A 14965-nucleotide genomic window follows, 5' to 3' on the forward strand; every position below is an offset into this window, starting at 1 on the left:
CTCTGTAGAAATTATGTCAACCTGTTAAATTATCACTGCTTAAGACCATCTATTGTGCACTTATCCTCAGGTCTAAATGCAATAATCTCCTCATGGACCACAAAAAGGATTGTCTATGGGTATGATGTTCTCAAGGACCTCTTGGTATTTTCACAACTGGATATATATTCAGTATCACTTTAATTATGTTATTTCAGAGTCTTTTAGTGAGATCCCAGGACAGAAGCTCTAAGTATTCTTATAAACAATACCATACATCAAACTTTAATGAAATACGCATAAATGTCACCTCTCTTCATCAAATGTGACCTGAAAACTACTGTGCTTGAAAGCCAAAGGGCTTTTGAGGTATTTCAATAATCTTCAAGAAATCAATCTTACATGAAACTGAAGGAAAACATCGAATGTCATTGAGCAATAAAGCTCCATTCTGTCAGTGCCCTACCTCTGAGCAGAAGCCTTAGGATGTTTCTCTTCCAGTTTCCTCACCAGTGCCACCGTCAGCTGCCTTGTCTCCCGAAGAGAACCTTCTGGCATTAAATGGGTGTCTGAAGGCTCTGGCAGTTGCTTCAGACCAGGGATGCTGGCACTTTTTTCCAGAACCTAATAAATGAAATATAAGAATAATGTAGGTAATTTTCATTGAATGAAAATATGGCCCAAATTTAACCTTACACTTTCAGGGTTCCTCCAATCTGCCTCATTCAGCACAGAAATCATTTGCATGTGGCCAGAAGAAAAGGCAGCAGTCCCAACAAAAGCTAGTGGGTCATCCACTATTTAATAAAATAATGTTTATATAAACATATATGGATGTTTATATAAATATAAACATGCATATAGATATTTATATTATGTGTATGATTTTAAACAACCAATATCATTAAGATGTGAATTTGTGTTTGTCTCCTGAAAACAACTTGAACATTTTCTCTTTTCAAAATACATTTTAGAGATCTATTTCTGTCTTGCCTCTGGCTCACTACACTGACCTCTTCTGCTAAGCTGCTACCATGATGAGCTTTAGTCCGGGCACCATGGTGAATGTGATACTCTGTCTGGGTCACATCCACTTGTGCATTTAGTTCCTCCAGGTAGGTCAGAACAAACTGAGGATAAACCTGTAGGAAAGGAAAAAAATAAAAAAATAAATAGTACTAGCCTTGTAAGTAACAGCTAATAATCTATACAACTGAAATTATGGGAGGATAAATTAGATTAAGAGTAAAAAGGTCTGACTAATAAACTGCACTTTATTATCTATTTCAGATCAAAAAATCAAGTCAAATAACTTTAATATTAAGATTTCTTTTTTTTTTAATTTTTTTTTCAACATTTTTATTTATTTTTGGGACAGAGAGAGACAGAGCATGAACGGGGGAGGGTCAGAGAGAGAGGGAGACACAGAATCGGAAACAGGCTCCAGGCTCCGAGCCATCAGCCCAGAGCCTGACGCGGGGCTCGAACTCACGGACCGCGAGATCGTGACCTGGCTGAAGTCGGACGCTCAACCGACTGCGCCACCCAGGTGCCCCAAGATTTTTAATTAGTTGTTTAATCTGAGCAAGTTTAACTGGATGCTAATCTTCACTCTTAGATAGGTGATAATATTAAAATATTAAAACCATTTTATATAATAATAATATCTAACATATACTGAGTTATTTCTACATGAGATGTGCAATTGCTGTATTGACTGGGAGTATTCAATTCTGCTCTAGAAGACAAGAAAACAAATGGGATGGATGAAATTCATTAGCTGCATTAAGCGTAGATAAGTAAGTTAGTAACCTAAGAAGTATCAGACAGAAAGTCATTAGAGCATAAGTCTATGAACATAGATAGAAAGGGGTAGCAAAATAGGCATTTAATAGTCATGATTTGCTAAATAACAAATGAAGCGACAAATACCTATGAAACACTAAATATAAATGAGGCACATGAGACACACAATAATTGAAAGATCTTTAATTGGCCACCTATTGCGACTCTGATATTGGATTTTCAGCTAAATAACATCCACAGCTGCCCATCAGGCTAACTGGGGAGCATAGCTATTGGCCAAGTGTACTTGCCAACAAGCTCTCGAATGGAGCAAGTGTGTGTCATTTCTCAGACACCTTTCGTGTGTTGGGCCTCTTCAAGTTTTCACTCTGGTCCTTGTAACCACATCAGCAGCAGAGAAGGGTGATGCAATAGAGAGACAGATATGTCGACTTTGCAGAAATTCAGGTATGATGATCCTTCAACCCACTTACACCTTAAGTATGTTTACCTAGCCTACCTCTCTTCCCATACATTTTGCTTTGTATTTTAAATTGATTTAAAGGGGTGCCTGGGTGACTCAGTCAGTTAAGTATCTGACTCTTGGTTTCGGCTCAGTTCATGATCTCACAGTTTGTGAATTCCAGCCCCACGTTGGGCTCTGTGCTGATGGTGTCGAGCCTGTTTGGAATCCTCTCTCCCTCTCTCTCTGCCTCTCCACTGCTTATGTTCTCTCTCTCAAAAATAAATAAGCATTAAAAAAATAAATTGATTTAATAAACTGTGATCTGAGCATTTTATTTGGTCTGCACACCTTTCTATTCCATGAGATCTATGATAGTTTATCTAGGATCATAGTTGGAGGCTACTATTGCATCAAAGTAATTTCCACATGACAATATATTTACATTTTAATCCTCTCAACAGCCCTTTGAAATAGGTACTATTATTTTGCTCATTTTAAAGATGAGGAAACAGATACAGCGAGGTTAAACAACTTGTTCAGTGTCATCCAGCTTGTTTACTAGCTCATAAAACCTAGAAATGTTGCCTCAAGTATGATATAAACTTCTTTTTTAAAGCATAGAACTAAAATTCTAACAAAAAATATGAAGAGATGTTCAGAAGATAATAAACGGGCACTAAAGTCCTTATATTATTCTGGTAAAAGAAATATTGAACAACCTTAAACTTTTTTTCAGAAAATCTATAAGTAAATATGCATGTTAAAAATGTAAGGGGCTCCAGAATCTTAAATGCATATTACTGAGTGAAAGAAGCCAACCAGAAAAGGCTACATATTGTATGATTCCAACAACATGACATTCTGAAAAAGGCAAAACTGTGGACACAGTGGGAAAAAAGATCAGCACTTACTTTGCCAGGGGTTAGGAGGGAGGGAAGGATGAATGGGCAGAGCACAGAGAATTTTTAGGGCAGTGAAACAGTTCTGCATGATACTATAATGGTAGATGAATGTCATTATACATTTATCCAAACCCATAGGATATACAACAGTATGAGTGGACCCTAATGTAAACTATGGATTTTGGGTCATAATGTGTCAATGTAGATTCATCAACTATAATAAATCACCACTCTATGGGGGATGTTGATAGTGGGGGAGGTTGTACATATATGGAGAATTGGTGTATATGAGAACTCTTTGTACTTTCCATTCATTTTTGCTGTGAACTTAAAGCTGCTCTAAAAAATAAAGTCTATTAAAAAATGTAAGAGACTCCACCAAATTATAAGAGACAAAAGAAAAATAGATAAATTATACTACATCAAATTTTAACAGTTTGTGCTACAATGTCATCAAAAATGAAAAGACAACCTACAGCATGGGAGAAAATATTTGCAAATCATATATCCAATAAGGGGTGTATACACTGAATATATAAAGAACTCTTACAGCTCAGTAAAAAAAGATAAATAAACAAAATATTAGCAAACGATCTGAGTAGAGGATAATTCTCCAAAGAAGATATGCAAATGGCCAACAAACACATGTAAGTGACAAGACTCTGATTCTGACAGTTGTAAATCCCTTATATTCTGATAGTAGTTTCAGGTCTTGCATCCTCTAACAGAGGTAAAGATATTTCATCTAAGTTTACTTTTAAGGTATATTTCCCTCTTATTGGAATAAGGCATACCTGGAACATGGGAAATTTCAACCTATATCAAATGAGATGGATGAGGCAGTGCCCAAAAGGTAGAGCCATGATGTGTCTGAATATTCTGCTAGGCATAGCAGAAGCAAAGACCAACCAAAAAAAGGGAAAAAAATGTCATGTGCTTTGCTCCCTGGAGTTGACAGTCAATCAAAGGTGGCAGACATACCCACGTAACACAGACGAGTTCTATTATTTATCCTCCTACCATGCATTTGGAGAGTTTTACAAATTTTTCTGGCATTTTCCCTTTGGAATGATTCTAAACTATCCCCACCCCAGGTAATGACTGTTCTAACATTTGATACTATAATTCTTTAGTATTCTTCTACTTCCAAGATTAAGTTATCTTGATCTCCAACCAGGAACCTACCAGTTCAATATTCAGACCACCAGTATAAACAACTCCCTTCTCCAAAATCTGGACTTCTCTTCTAGGAAGTCGACAGCCTGATCTTTTGATTTTCCCCTTTCTAGTGCATCTGCACATCACTCCAAATTGATGTCTAATGTCAACCCTCCAAGTCCTTCGGCCCTTTGGGCTTCATTACATTCTTATCATTCTAATCCACTTTTACCACCAGAAGATAAATTTCAATAATTTGTGTAGTAATAACATATTCAGTAACATATCTTTGATCAATCATTTCCACTTTAAAAACTTTAAATAGTACTCCCAGTACATACTGATTAACAGTACTGTACTAATCTGGCTTCAAATTCCAGCTGGGCTATTTATCGGCTTTGTGACTGTAAGTTCTACTTCCTTGAGAGAGAAGTTTTCTACTGAAAACCAAGTACAAATCTGCTCAGAATTTCACATGGACCAAAATCCCCCTCAGGATACAATGACAACTCTCTGGTTGCTAAAAAGGATCCCATCCACTTGTGAGATTTTTTTTTAACCTAACAGGGCTGGGGAATCCTCTTCATCACTCCAAGATGTTCATTCTATGTACATTAGAAAGTCTACATATTTGACCTAACTTGGGCCTCCATAGTAATATTTATCTCCTCATGAAAAATACAGCAAGCAGGGCTACAGAATCTCACCTGAAATGTTTTAAACTCTAGACACTCTTATCTCCTCTTGGTCAGTACATGATCAGGCATATTTTTAAAAAGTGCTTCCTGACTACAAATGTTTTCTATAGAAAACTTAGAAAACACAGAGAAACTGAAAGAAAATAACTATTCATCCTCCTACCACCTGTTTTATGTATAAACTTCCAGTTTTGTTTCTACATACACACACAATCTTCAATACAATACAAATAAATATTCTCTTATCTGATTTTTCTCAGGATTAGCATTTTTATCTATCATCTTAAATTATTCTACATTATTTGTAATACCAATATATAGTATCCATAATAAAGACATACCATAATATATTTATGCAATCTCACTGTTGATTACTTTACCTGTTTTCAATTTTCACTATTATATACAAAGCTCTAATAAATACCCTTAAAGATATATTGTGGTACATACTTTGATTAATTCCTTGGGGTAAGTTGTTGTAAGGGGGATTTCTGTGTCAAAAGGAGTATTTATTTTTATGGATTTTGATAAATATTGCTAAACTGACCCTCAGAAATATCCTAGTCTCTTAGATAGCACCCAGTGTCCCCTGCCTCTTAGTGTTCATACCCTTGTGTGGTCCCTTCCACATTATATAGCAGGATCCGTATATGTGGCCCCATAAAGGTGCCAGAAGTGTTGTTACATCACTTCTGAGATTAGGTTATGAGAGACAGTGCACCTTCCATTTTGTTCTCCTGTTCTCTCTTGCTCTCTTTGATCACTAGCTGAGGTTGTGGACAGCACTTTGGAGAAGCCCAGATACCAAGGCACTGAAGGCTCTTGTCTATAGAGTAAGTATGCTTCAAAGCAGATCTTCCAGCCTAGTCAAGTCTCAGATAACTGCAGTCCTTGTTGACACTGTGACCACAGCTTCATGAAAGACTTTGGGTTAGAACTATCCAGCTAATCCACTCCCCGGTTCCTAGACCTCAGAAACCGAGACAATAAATATTTATTGTTTTAAGTTACTAAGTTTGAAGGTAATTTGTCACACAGCAATAGATAACTAATGCAAACAAAATACCAAAAAACTCCAACAAGTATAAATACGAAAAAAAAAGGAAATGTGCCTACTTGTTTTCTCACATTTCCATCAACGTTGGATATTCCTAGTTTTAACATCTACCAATATTTAATAGGGAGAAAATACTGACTCATTGTTTTACATTGCTTTAACTTCTAGTTAGAAGTTCTAGTTCGAGGCTGAACTTTTTTATTTGGTTTGGCTCTTCTAATCTTTTGTCATGTATTTCCTTTTCCTGTCCTTTACCTATATTTCTATCGAAGTGTGTATCCTCTTCTACTGTTTTATCAGGCTTATTATATATTAAGGGTACTATCCTATCTCTGACATTTATATTGCAAAACTTTTTCCTATTGTCATATTTCCCTATTTGTTCTTCCTTTATGCTATTTTAGGTTAGGAGTTTTTCAATTCTTATATACTCAAAGCCATCAGTCTTTTCCTTTATGGATTCTGTCTTTGTTTGCATGCTTGTGGAGAGGTCTACTCGCCACTAGTCTGGGTTAGATGCTTTAATCCAGGTTTTCTTTTAGATATTTATGGTTCCATGTTTAAGTTTAAATCCTTAATTTAGCTAAAACTGGTAGACTGTATAAAGGAAGTAATCCAACTTTACCTTTTCACAAATGAATAGAGGAATAGTTAACTTTAAAAACAAATCAAAAAGGAAGAACAAAACTCATCCAAATAAAAACAATATAACAAAATACAATATTATATTTAAATCTGGCCATTATTATCATTACTAGTTACAAATTATCAATTAGCTGGAATCAATATGCCAGAATCTATTGATAGGCCAGAATCTGAGCCAAATACTCAAAATGTTAGCATTAATGTCTCCATTTTGCAGACAGACAATGTGAAGCTTGCAAAAGGCTAAATGACTTGTATAATGCCACACAACTAATAAGTGGTGGAACCAAAATTAGTTATTAATATCCTAAAGTAATTCTGTCTTCTTTTTTAAATAAATGGAAAGAGCTCCATTTATGATCCAGCCGCAAATAATTATCAAATTATTCTCCATTTTAGCCTTAACTAGATGGATATAATTTTGGATGTGGCTAAATTTAGATCTAATCAAAATTTCTAAGCCTCTAAAAGAATAAAATTCCTCATTAATAGTTTTGCTCTGTGAATTGTAATAAAAATTCAGCAATTGTGTTTGGGAATGGAACATTAAAATTTTTAGAATCAAAATCCTCTTAAAAATAATTGTGTTTGAAACACAAAAGCATGAATTATTTGCTAGCTACCAATGTACAGTTGGGAATAATTAGAAAATTATAAATTATAAGAAAGGGAAAGGTAAAAATGAAAGCAGAGTAAAACTGGGTGTTTATGTACCTGAATTTGGGAAAAGAAAAGAAAAATATACACATAAGCCTTGGTCCTGTTCTTCTGTGTCTGTTGGTGGGAAGGTCAGTACTTATATAGGATAGAGTTATGTTCTTGGATACTAGGAGTCAGCTCTGTCTAGGTATATCTCACAATAAAGTCTTCATGTGAGGGTACAGGCCAAAGAGCTAAAGGGATATTTTAGTACAGTCTCAAAATTCTACTTTTTATTTTTACGAAGATGAATTAGTTTTGGTCTTCCTGTGACTCCCTCTCCACTAACATAGAGCTTCACTCTGACTCAGGAATGTAGTGGAGTCAGAAACAGGACAAGGGGATTGCTAGGGTGAAACTCTGCATGAAGTTAGATAAAGGTTATTTTTAAAATGCTTTGCCAGTCAATGCCTATGTCAATTTCCCTGCTTAGGAACAGAGCTAAAAGTGTATAGGCCTGGCTGAGTAGTGAGTAGGCTGGAGTTTTAACCAGTGTGCCAACAAATAACTACTCAAGGAAATGCTATTATCTTACTTTTCAAATTTAAATTGTATCAAACTCTCTAAATTTCTGAAATGTTGCTGGTCAGGAAATAATGGCTCAAATACATAATTCTAGAACACTAGAGAAATAAAGCTATTATTTTTACCAGTCCGGGTCCAATAAGGAGATATAAACTGCATTGTAATTTGAACAGGAAAAAGTTTAATATAAACAATTAGTAGCAGGCTATTAGAGAGTCAGGAAATTGGCTAATAAGAGTTTAAGAGAACACTAAAGAATATATGAATAGCAGATAAAGGGAGCAGCCAGTACTACAAGGCCTGAGATATAATGTCCAAGGAAGAGGTCTGGCCACGGCTGACATCCAAAACACATAGAAAAGAGCACAACAATGGCTCACTAGATGGTGAATAAGTCCCTGAGTAAGTTCATCCACAGATTTCAGCAGCCTTTGGAGCTCCAAGGGAAGCTGTCCACAGGGAGGTGCCTAGCTGATGACACTCCACTACAGAGCCACCCATGAAGAACATGCTCAAGGAAACCATTCATAAGAAGGTATCCCACTGGCAGTCCTCTGCTGTGAAGCTGCCTGAGGCAGGTGCCTGGCAATAAATGGTAGATATGGAACAGAGAGGGAATACATTGATAACTGACATGCCCTGTGTTATAAGTTGAATTGTGTCCCCTCAAAAGTACACTGAAGCCTAATCCTTGATAACCGTGAATGTGACCTTATTTGGAAATAAAGTCTCTGCAGATGCAATCAAATTAATATTAGGGCTTTTGGGTGGGCCCTAAGCCAAAATGACTAGTGTCCTTAGAAGAGAAAAATTTGGACAGAGACACACACAAGGAGGAAAATGGCATGTGAAGATTCAGATGCAGAGGGAGATGGCCGTGTGAAGATGGAGGCAGAGATTGGAGTTATGCTACCACGGTCAAGGAACGTCCAGGACTGCCAGTCAGTGGAAGGGGCCAGGAAGAATCCTCCCCAAGGGGATTCAAGTGGAGCACAGTGCTGCTGGCACCTTGATTTCCGACTTCTAGCCTCAAGAATTGGAGAGAATACAGTTGCTTAAGCCACCCAGTTTATGGTACTTTGTTACAGCGGCCCTAAAAAATTAATACCCGATGTATGTCCAGTTGCATTCATCTAAGTAATTTAGCATTTCTGAAATCAAAATGGTGGGATCCTAAGGCAAACACTAACAAATACCATGTGATTAATCTAATTTTTGCCTTCCTTAAATATTGATGATTAACATTTCATTTAGGCTTGGAATCATAGACAAGGAAGAAAATCTTGAGAACTGAAGGCCACTATCTTCATTTTATTAAAGCGAATTTTTATGTAAATATACCTACAGAAGAGTACGTAAATCATAAGTATACAATTCAATCCATTTTCACATTGTGAATACCTGTTTAATTTACTACCTAGGTCAAGAAAGGGAACATCACAACACACCTGAAGATTTGTTGTTTTGCTTGGCATTAAAGTTTAAATAACTGCAATTACCCAGCGAGCATTCTCCTATATCTGTCTTCTTTGTAAATCACTGTATTTGTGATATTCATATACGTTGTTACGGGTAATTACAGTTTGTTTATAGGCATTGCTATCCTCCAGAGTCAGAAAACTAAGGCCCATGATCCAAATCTAACTGACCACCTGTTTCCGTAAATAAAATTTAATTGAAACAGAAACACACCATTTATTTACATCTTGTCTATGGCTGCTTTCGTGCTACAAAGGCAGGGTTGAGAAGTTGGAACAGGGATCATATGGCTCACAAAGCCCCATATATTTAGTATCTGGTCCTTTACAGAAGTTGTCCAACTCTGCTCTATATTATTCCATAGAATAATATAGATATATTATATATATATCACAATTTATCCACTTACTCAATTGCTAATGAGCATTTCCATAATCTCTACGCTGAGACTACTACAATTAGCACTGCTATTAACATTTTAGTAAATATCTTTTCCTTAAGATATGTAGTTATTTCTCTTTAGCATTAAACTAGTAGGGAATTACTAGGTTGTACAGACATGTTCAACTTTAGTAGCTGTTGCCAGTTTTCCAAAGTGCCAATCTCCTCACTTTAATAAGAAAACTGAGGTAGATATTGAAAAGATACCTGCACTCCCACGTCTACTGCGGCATTAGCCACAATCACCAAGATATGGAAGCAACCTAAGTGCCAACTGATGAATGGATAAAGATGTGATATTTACAATGGAATATTCATCAGCCGCAAGAGAGAAGGAAATCCTGCCATTTGCTGATATGGATGGACCTTGAGGCCATTATGCTAAGTGAGATTAGTCAAAGACAAACACTGCATGATATCACTTATATGTGCAATCTAAAAAAACTGAACTCAGAAGCAGAGAAACGAATGGTGGTGAGAGGGAGAGAGAATTGAGATGATATTTACCAGTGCAAATTTGCAACTATTAAATCAATAATTTCTGGAGACCTAATGCATAGTATAGTGATTATAGTCAACAATAATGTATTACATACTTGAAAGTTTTTAAAAGAGTTAATTTCCACAAAAAAGCATGATAATTATGTGATGTAATAGAGGTGTTAGCAAATGCTATGAAAATCATTTTGCAATATATAAAGTAATAAATCAACATGTGTAAACTTATGCAATGTTATATGTCAATTATACCTCAATAAAAAAATAAGTTAAACTAAATCTAAAAATAATAGAGGGACACCTAGGTGGCTCAGTCGGTTGAGCATCCGACCTCAGCTCAGCTCATGATCTCGCGGTCTGTGAGTTCGAGCCCCACATTGGGCTCTGTGCTGGCAGCTCAGAACCTGGAGCCTGCTTCGAATTCTGTGTCTCCCTCTCTCTCTGCTCCTTCCCTGCTCTCTCTCTCTCTCTTTCTTTCTCAAAAATAAACATTAAAAAAAAAGTTTTAAAAATAATAGGAAGAAAAAAAAACGGTGCCCTGAAATGCTGGGTTGTATCATAGTGATGGATATCATACTGATGAATTGGAAAGAATTATTTTTTGTTTTGGAAAACTTGTAATTTAAAGTCAAACAAAACCTCACAGGAAAGTATTGAGTTAAGTTATATTCTAAACTTCTGGGCACAGGGAAATCGTTGTGCATAAAAAGCATTTCTTGCTCTTAACAATAGGCACTGCATTTATAAGAACCTGAGAACAGAAAATTTTAAGAATAAAAGCTGTGACTTACAAAGTCCTTACCTTAGAATAAATGCAGCTGTCAGTTCCAAACACCCACTTCTGAGAATTATCTCCTTTATGTCTGTAATAAAAATGTAATTTAGACACTGACAACTTTTCTCCACACTGAAACATTCTGTAGGTTTCAAATGAAAGGATCGTTTTCCATATCCAGGCAGGAAGAGGACTGCCTGTTCTCCCATTCATTCTACTATCATCACTGCTACCTCACCAACTGAAAACTTCCTTCCCTAAGACAGCCAATTTCTTTGGTACCCAAAGGAGTGGTGGTGGTGGCAGTGCTGTGTGAATTACCCAGGGCAACAGCGATTAAGAGTTTTAGAGAATAAATAGAATCAATAAAAATATTCTAGAAATTTGTTTCCAAAAGAGATCCTCTCTCTATAAGACAGAAAAAAAGTAAGTATAAGTAAGTATAAGGATTAAGAAGAGGGGATGGAAAAGGATACCATGGAAAATTAGGAACATCAGACACCTGTTTCAGAAATGACCAGAGAATTTTATTAAGGAATATCATATTTTTAAAACTAAATCTGAGTAAAAAAAGAAAAACTAAAATGTGATGAAGCTAACCGGGCCTAAATTAACTAATCATGTATTCATTAATATTTAGAAACCTTACAAAGGTAGGACAAATGAATTAAATTAAGTGTAATGGGATGTTAAACAAGACTTTTCCTACTGCCTCTGAGTTTTGACAGGAACATCAATGGTTAGGAATAAGAGGTGTCAGGTAATGCTGTATTCTAAAGCAAGGCGCTTTACGATCTGGGCAGAACATGCCAAGGCAGCGGTCCAAAACTGGCTCAGTATGCATTAATCTTTTGCTCACATCCAATTTATGTTAGAAAATGTGAAGAATTCCTGGGCATTTTGAGATAGATGCTTGATAATAATGTAGGTTTCCAAGCCCCTATCCTTAATTTTGATTCTGAAGGTCTGGACCCCCACCCCACAAAAGCTACATTAACACGTATTGCAAGTGATTCCAATCATAAGAACTCTAGGGAATTTGGATGTGTGTGGTCTACAGACCAGACTTTTAAAAACACTGAACTAGAAGAGTTGAGAGCAGTGGGGGAAGGAAAGACAACATCCTTATTATAAAAGAAGAACTGATTTGATGATAGAGTAAATGGGGTTGGGGGTAGAAAGAGGAGGCAAAGATAAGTCTCAGGAGTCAAATTTAGGTAAACTAGAAGAGAACATGACACTATTAAAATAAAGTGAAATTAGAATGGAGAAGAGAGGAACAGGAATGTGAGAAAATACGAAGAATTTTAAAACTTGGGTAAAATTATCTTATGAAACACCTTTCAAGGTCTAACTGATCCCTAAGCCAAGAATCGATTCTCAGGCTTTCAGCAAATGTAATTGCTGCTCAATTTCAGCTTTGGGTAGGGATGAGGAAGGTATTAGGGGTGTTAGCCTTTCTGGAGATCTTTTTATTTTGTAATTGATAAAGGAAAAGAGAAGCTTAAAAAAATTGGGGAGGAGCTCCTGGGCGGCTCAGTCAGTTGAGCATCTGACTCTTGATTTTGACTCTGGTCATGGTGCCAGGTTGTGGGATCAAGCCCTGCATCACTCTCCCTGCTAAGTGCGGAGTCTGCTTAAGATTCTCCCTCTTCCTCTCTCCCCTGCTCACACTCTCTAAAATTAAAAAAAAATATTGACTTAGGGTCCTGGACTAAAATTTATGATTATAATAATAATATTCATTAACCAAGACAATAACACAAAGATTGAGAATTTTAAGGAAACAGTGATGAATAAAGTGAGATACAGAGAAATGAGGTGAGCTGATCAAAAATCACAGAGCTAGGTAGTATCAAATAGGTACTAGAACCCAGAGCATGTGACTTTCAGCTGGACATCTTCTCAATTATATTGAAAACTATGACACAAATTACTTTGTGTTACTTGAAGATTAAAAATGGAACAGGGGCACCTAGGTGACTCAGTCGATTGAGCGTCCGACTTTGGCTCAGGTCATGATCTCGCAGTCTGTGAGTTTGAGCCCCACGTCGGGGTCTGTGTTAACAGCTCAGAGTTTGGAGCCTGCTTCGGATTCTGTGTCTCCCTCTCTCTCTGACCCTCCCCTGCTCATGCTCTGTCTCTCTCTCTCTCTCTGTCAAAAATAAATAAACGTTAAAAATTTTTTTAAAAAATGGAATAAATAGTTTAGGCTCATTAATTAGAATTTGATGCATAATCTTAGTGACCTAAAACATTTTGATATGAGGGGCGCCTGGGTGGCCCCGTCAGTTAAGTATGTGACTCTCAATTTTGGCTCAGGTCATGATCTCATGGTTTGTGAATTTGAGCCCCATGTCAGACTCTGGGCTGACAGTGTGGAACCTGCCTGGGATTCTCTCTCTCCCTCTCTTTCTGCCCCTGCCTCTCTTTCAAAAATAAATAAATAAACTTAAAAAAAAAAACTTTGGTATGAACACAGTTTTTTACACAACTGTGATTATGCATTCACTAAATAGTTTCATACTATACAAATTCTCCTGAGGTGCTGAAAAACCTCATGTTTCAACCACTAAAAGAAGCAATAATAAACACAACATTATTGCTGGTCTTTAAGGCTGTCAATCCCAATCTTACAACTACAGTCCTTTTAAAAATAATAATAAGTGGGGCTCCTGGGTGTCTCAGTCAGTTAAGTGACAAACTCTTCATTTCTGCTTAGGTCACGATCTCACAGTTAGTGAACTTGAGCCCCTAGTTGGGGCTTGCTTGGGATTCTCTCTCTCGCCCGCTCTCTCTGCCCCTCCCGTGCTCACGCTCTCTCTCTCTCGAAATAAATAAATAAACTTTAAAATAATAATAATAATAATAATAATAAGTGACTGCTGTAATGCTTTGATGGAAATGTGCTGGGTTTTGATAAAATTTAGATCATTTTAACGCAGAATAGCTGTAACTCAGAGCAACTTTATTGCTTACAGGCAATTCCTCCTGTTGCCTAAATTATTGTGAGCATATTTCTTCAAGATAAATAAAATGGAAAATGATAATTTTTCAAAGTGCAAGGCTCTGAAATTGGTAATTAATATGCTGATGCTAACTGTCAAAAGCTGTAAAATTCAAAATGTTGTCTTTTAATTGAATTACAGTGTTGACTTGAGGATGAATGTGCTTATACAAACATAAACTACATAGGTTTCAGTTTTGATTTTCTGAATTTGTAGCATCTTTTTCTCAAATAATAATACAACAGGAGAGATGTTCACCAGTGTGAGGGTAGACACCACATGTGTCCTTAGAGCTGATCACAGTCGTGATAGGAGAATAAAGATATCTCTGAATAAATAGATATGTCAATAAAATGTTAAAATGTCATAACCCTAAACATTAATAATAAGGCCATTATGAAAAATGGTTTGAAATTAATATATGGCAGTTTAGGGATCTTCTCAGTGGGTAGCTAAAGAACATAAACTATAACTTGAATAAGAAAATAAATACAAATTTCCTAGCATTTCTCAAATTTTATCACAGCTCAAATTCTGCTCAAGAATTGCCTAGGAAATTTTGCAAACATGTAGTTTTATATCATATATAAGCCTTGTGAGCTTACTAGTAGTTTTTCTATCAGGAGTCTCTTTCTACATATATCTATAAATGTCACCTTTAAATTTTATTACCAAAGTTATAAAAAACAAACCTCTCATGTAGTGTCTATAGCAGGCAGGATGAGAAGATATCATTCTAATATATAATAACTTCTTTAAAAAATAAAATTCCTACAGGGGCACCTGGGTGGCTCAGTCAGTTAAGCACCTGACTCTTGTTTTGGCTCAGGTCATGATCTCACGGTTAGTG

General features: G+C 36.3%; 1 protein-coding gene across 1 annotated transcript in view; it reads right to left on the reverse strand.

Annotated features, from left to right (window-relative positions):
• The window catches only part of DCDC1 (doublecortin domain containing 1), a gene marked incomplete at its 5' end in the record, with an annotated part of 457606 nt that overhangs the window by 188818 nt on the left and 253823 nt on the right, over positions 1-14965 (reverse strand). The window contains 3 exons of the mRNA XM_047071674.1: positions 446-603; positions 993-1121; positions 11135-11195. Of these exons, the coding sequence (XP_046927630.1) occupies positions 446-603; positions 993-1121; positions 11135-11195 (348 nt within the window). The remainder of the gene's footprint in view (positions 1-445; positions 604-992; positions 1122-11134; positions 11196-14965) is intronic.

This window comes from Lynx rufus, unplaced genomic scaffold, assembly GCF_022079265.1.
Source record: "Lynx rufus isolate CCGP_SWC_20201006 ecotype Redwood Valley unplaced genomic scaffold, mLynRuf1.p SCAF_9, whole genome shotgun sequence".
NCBI lineage: Eukaryota > Metazoa > Chordata > Mammalia > Carnivora > Felidae > Lynx > Lynx rufus.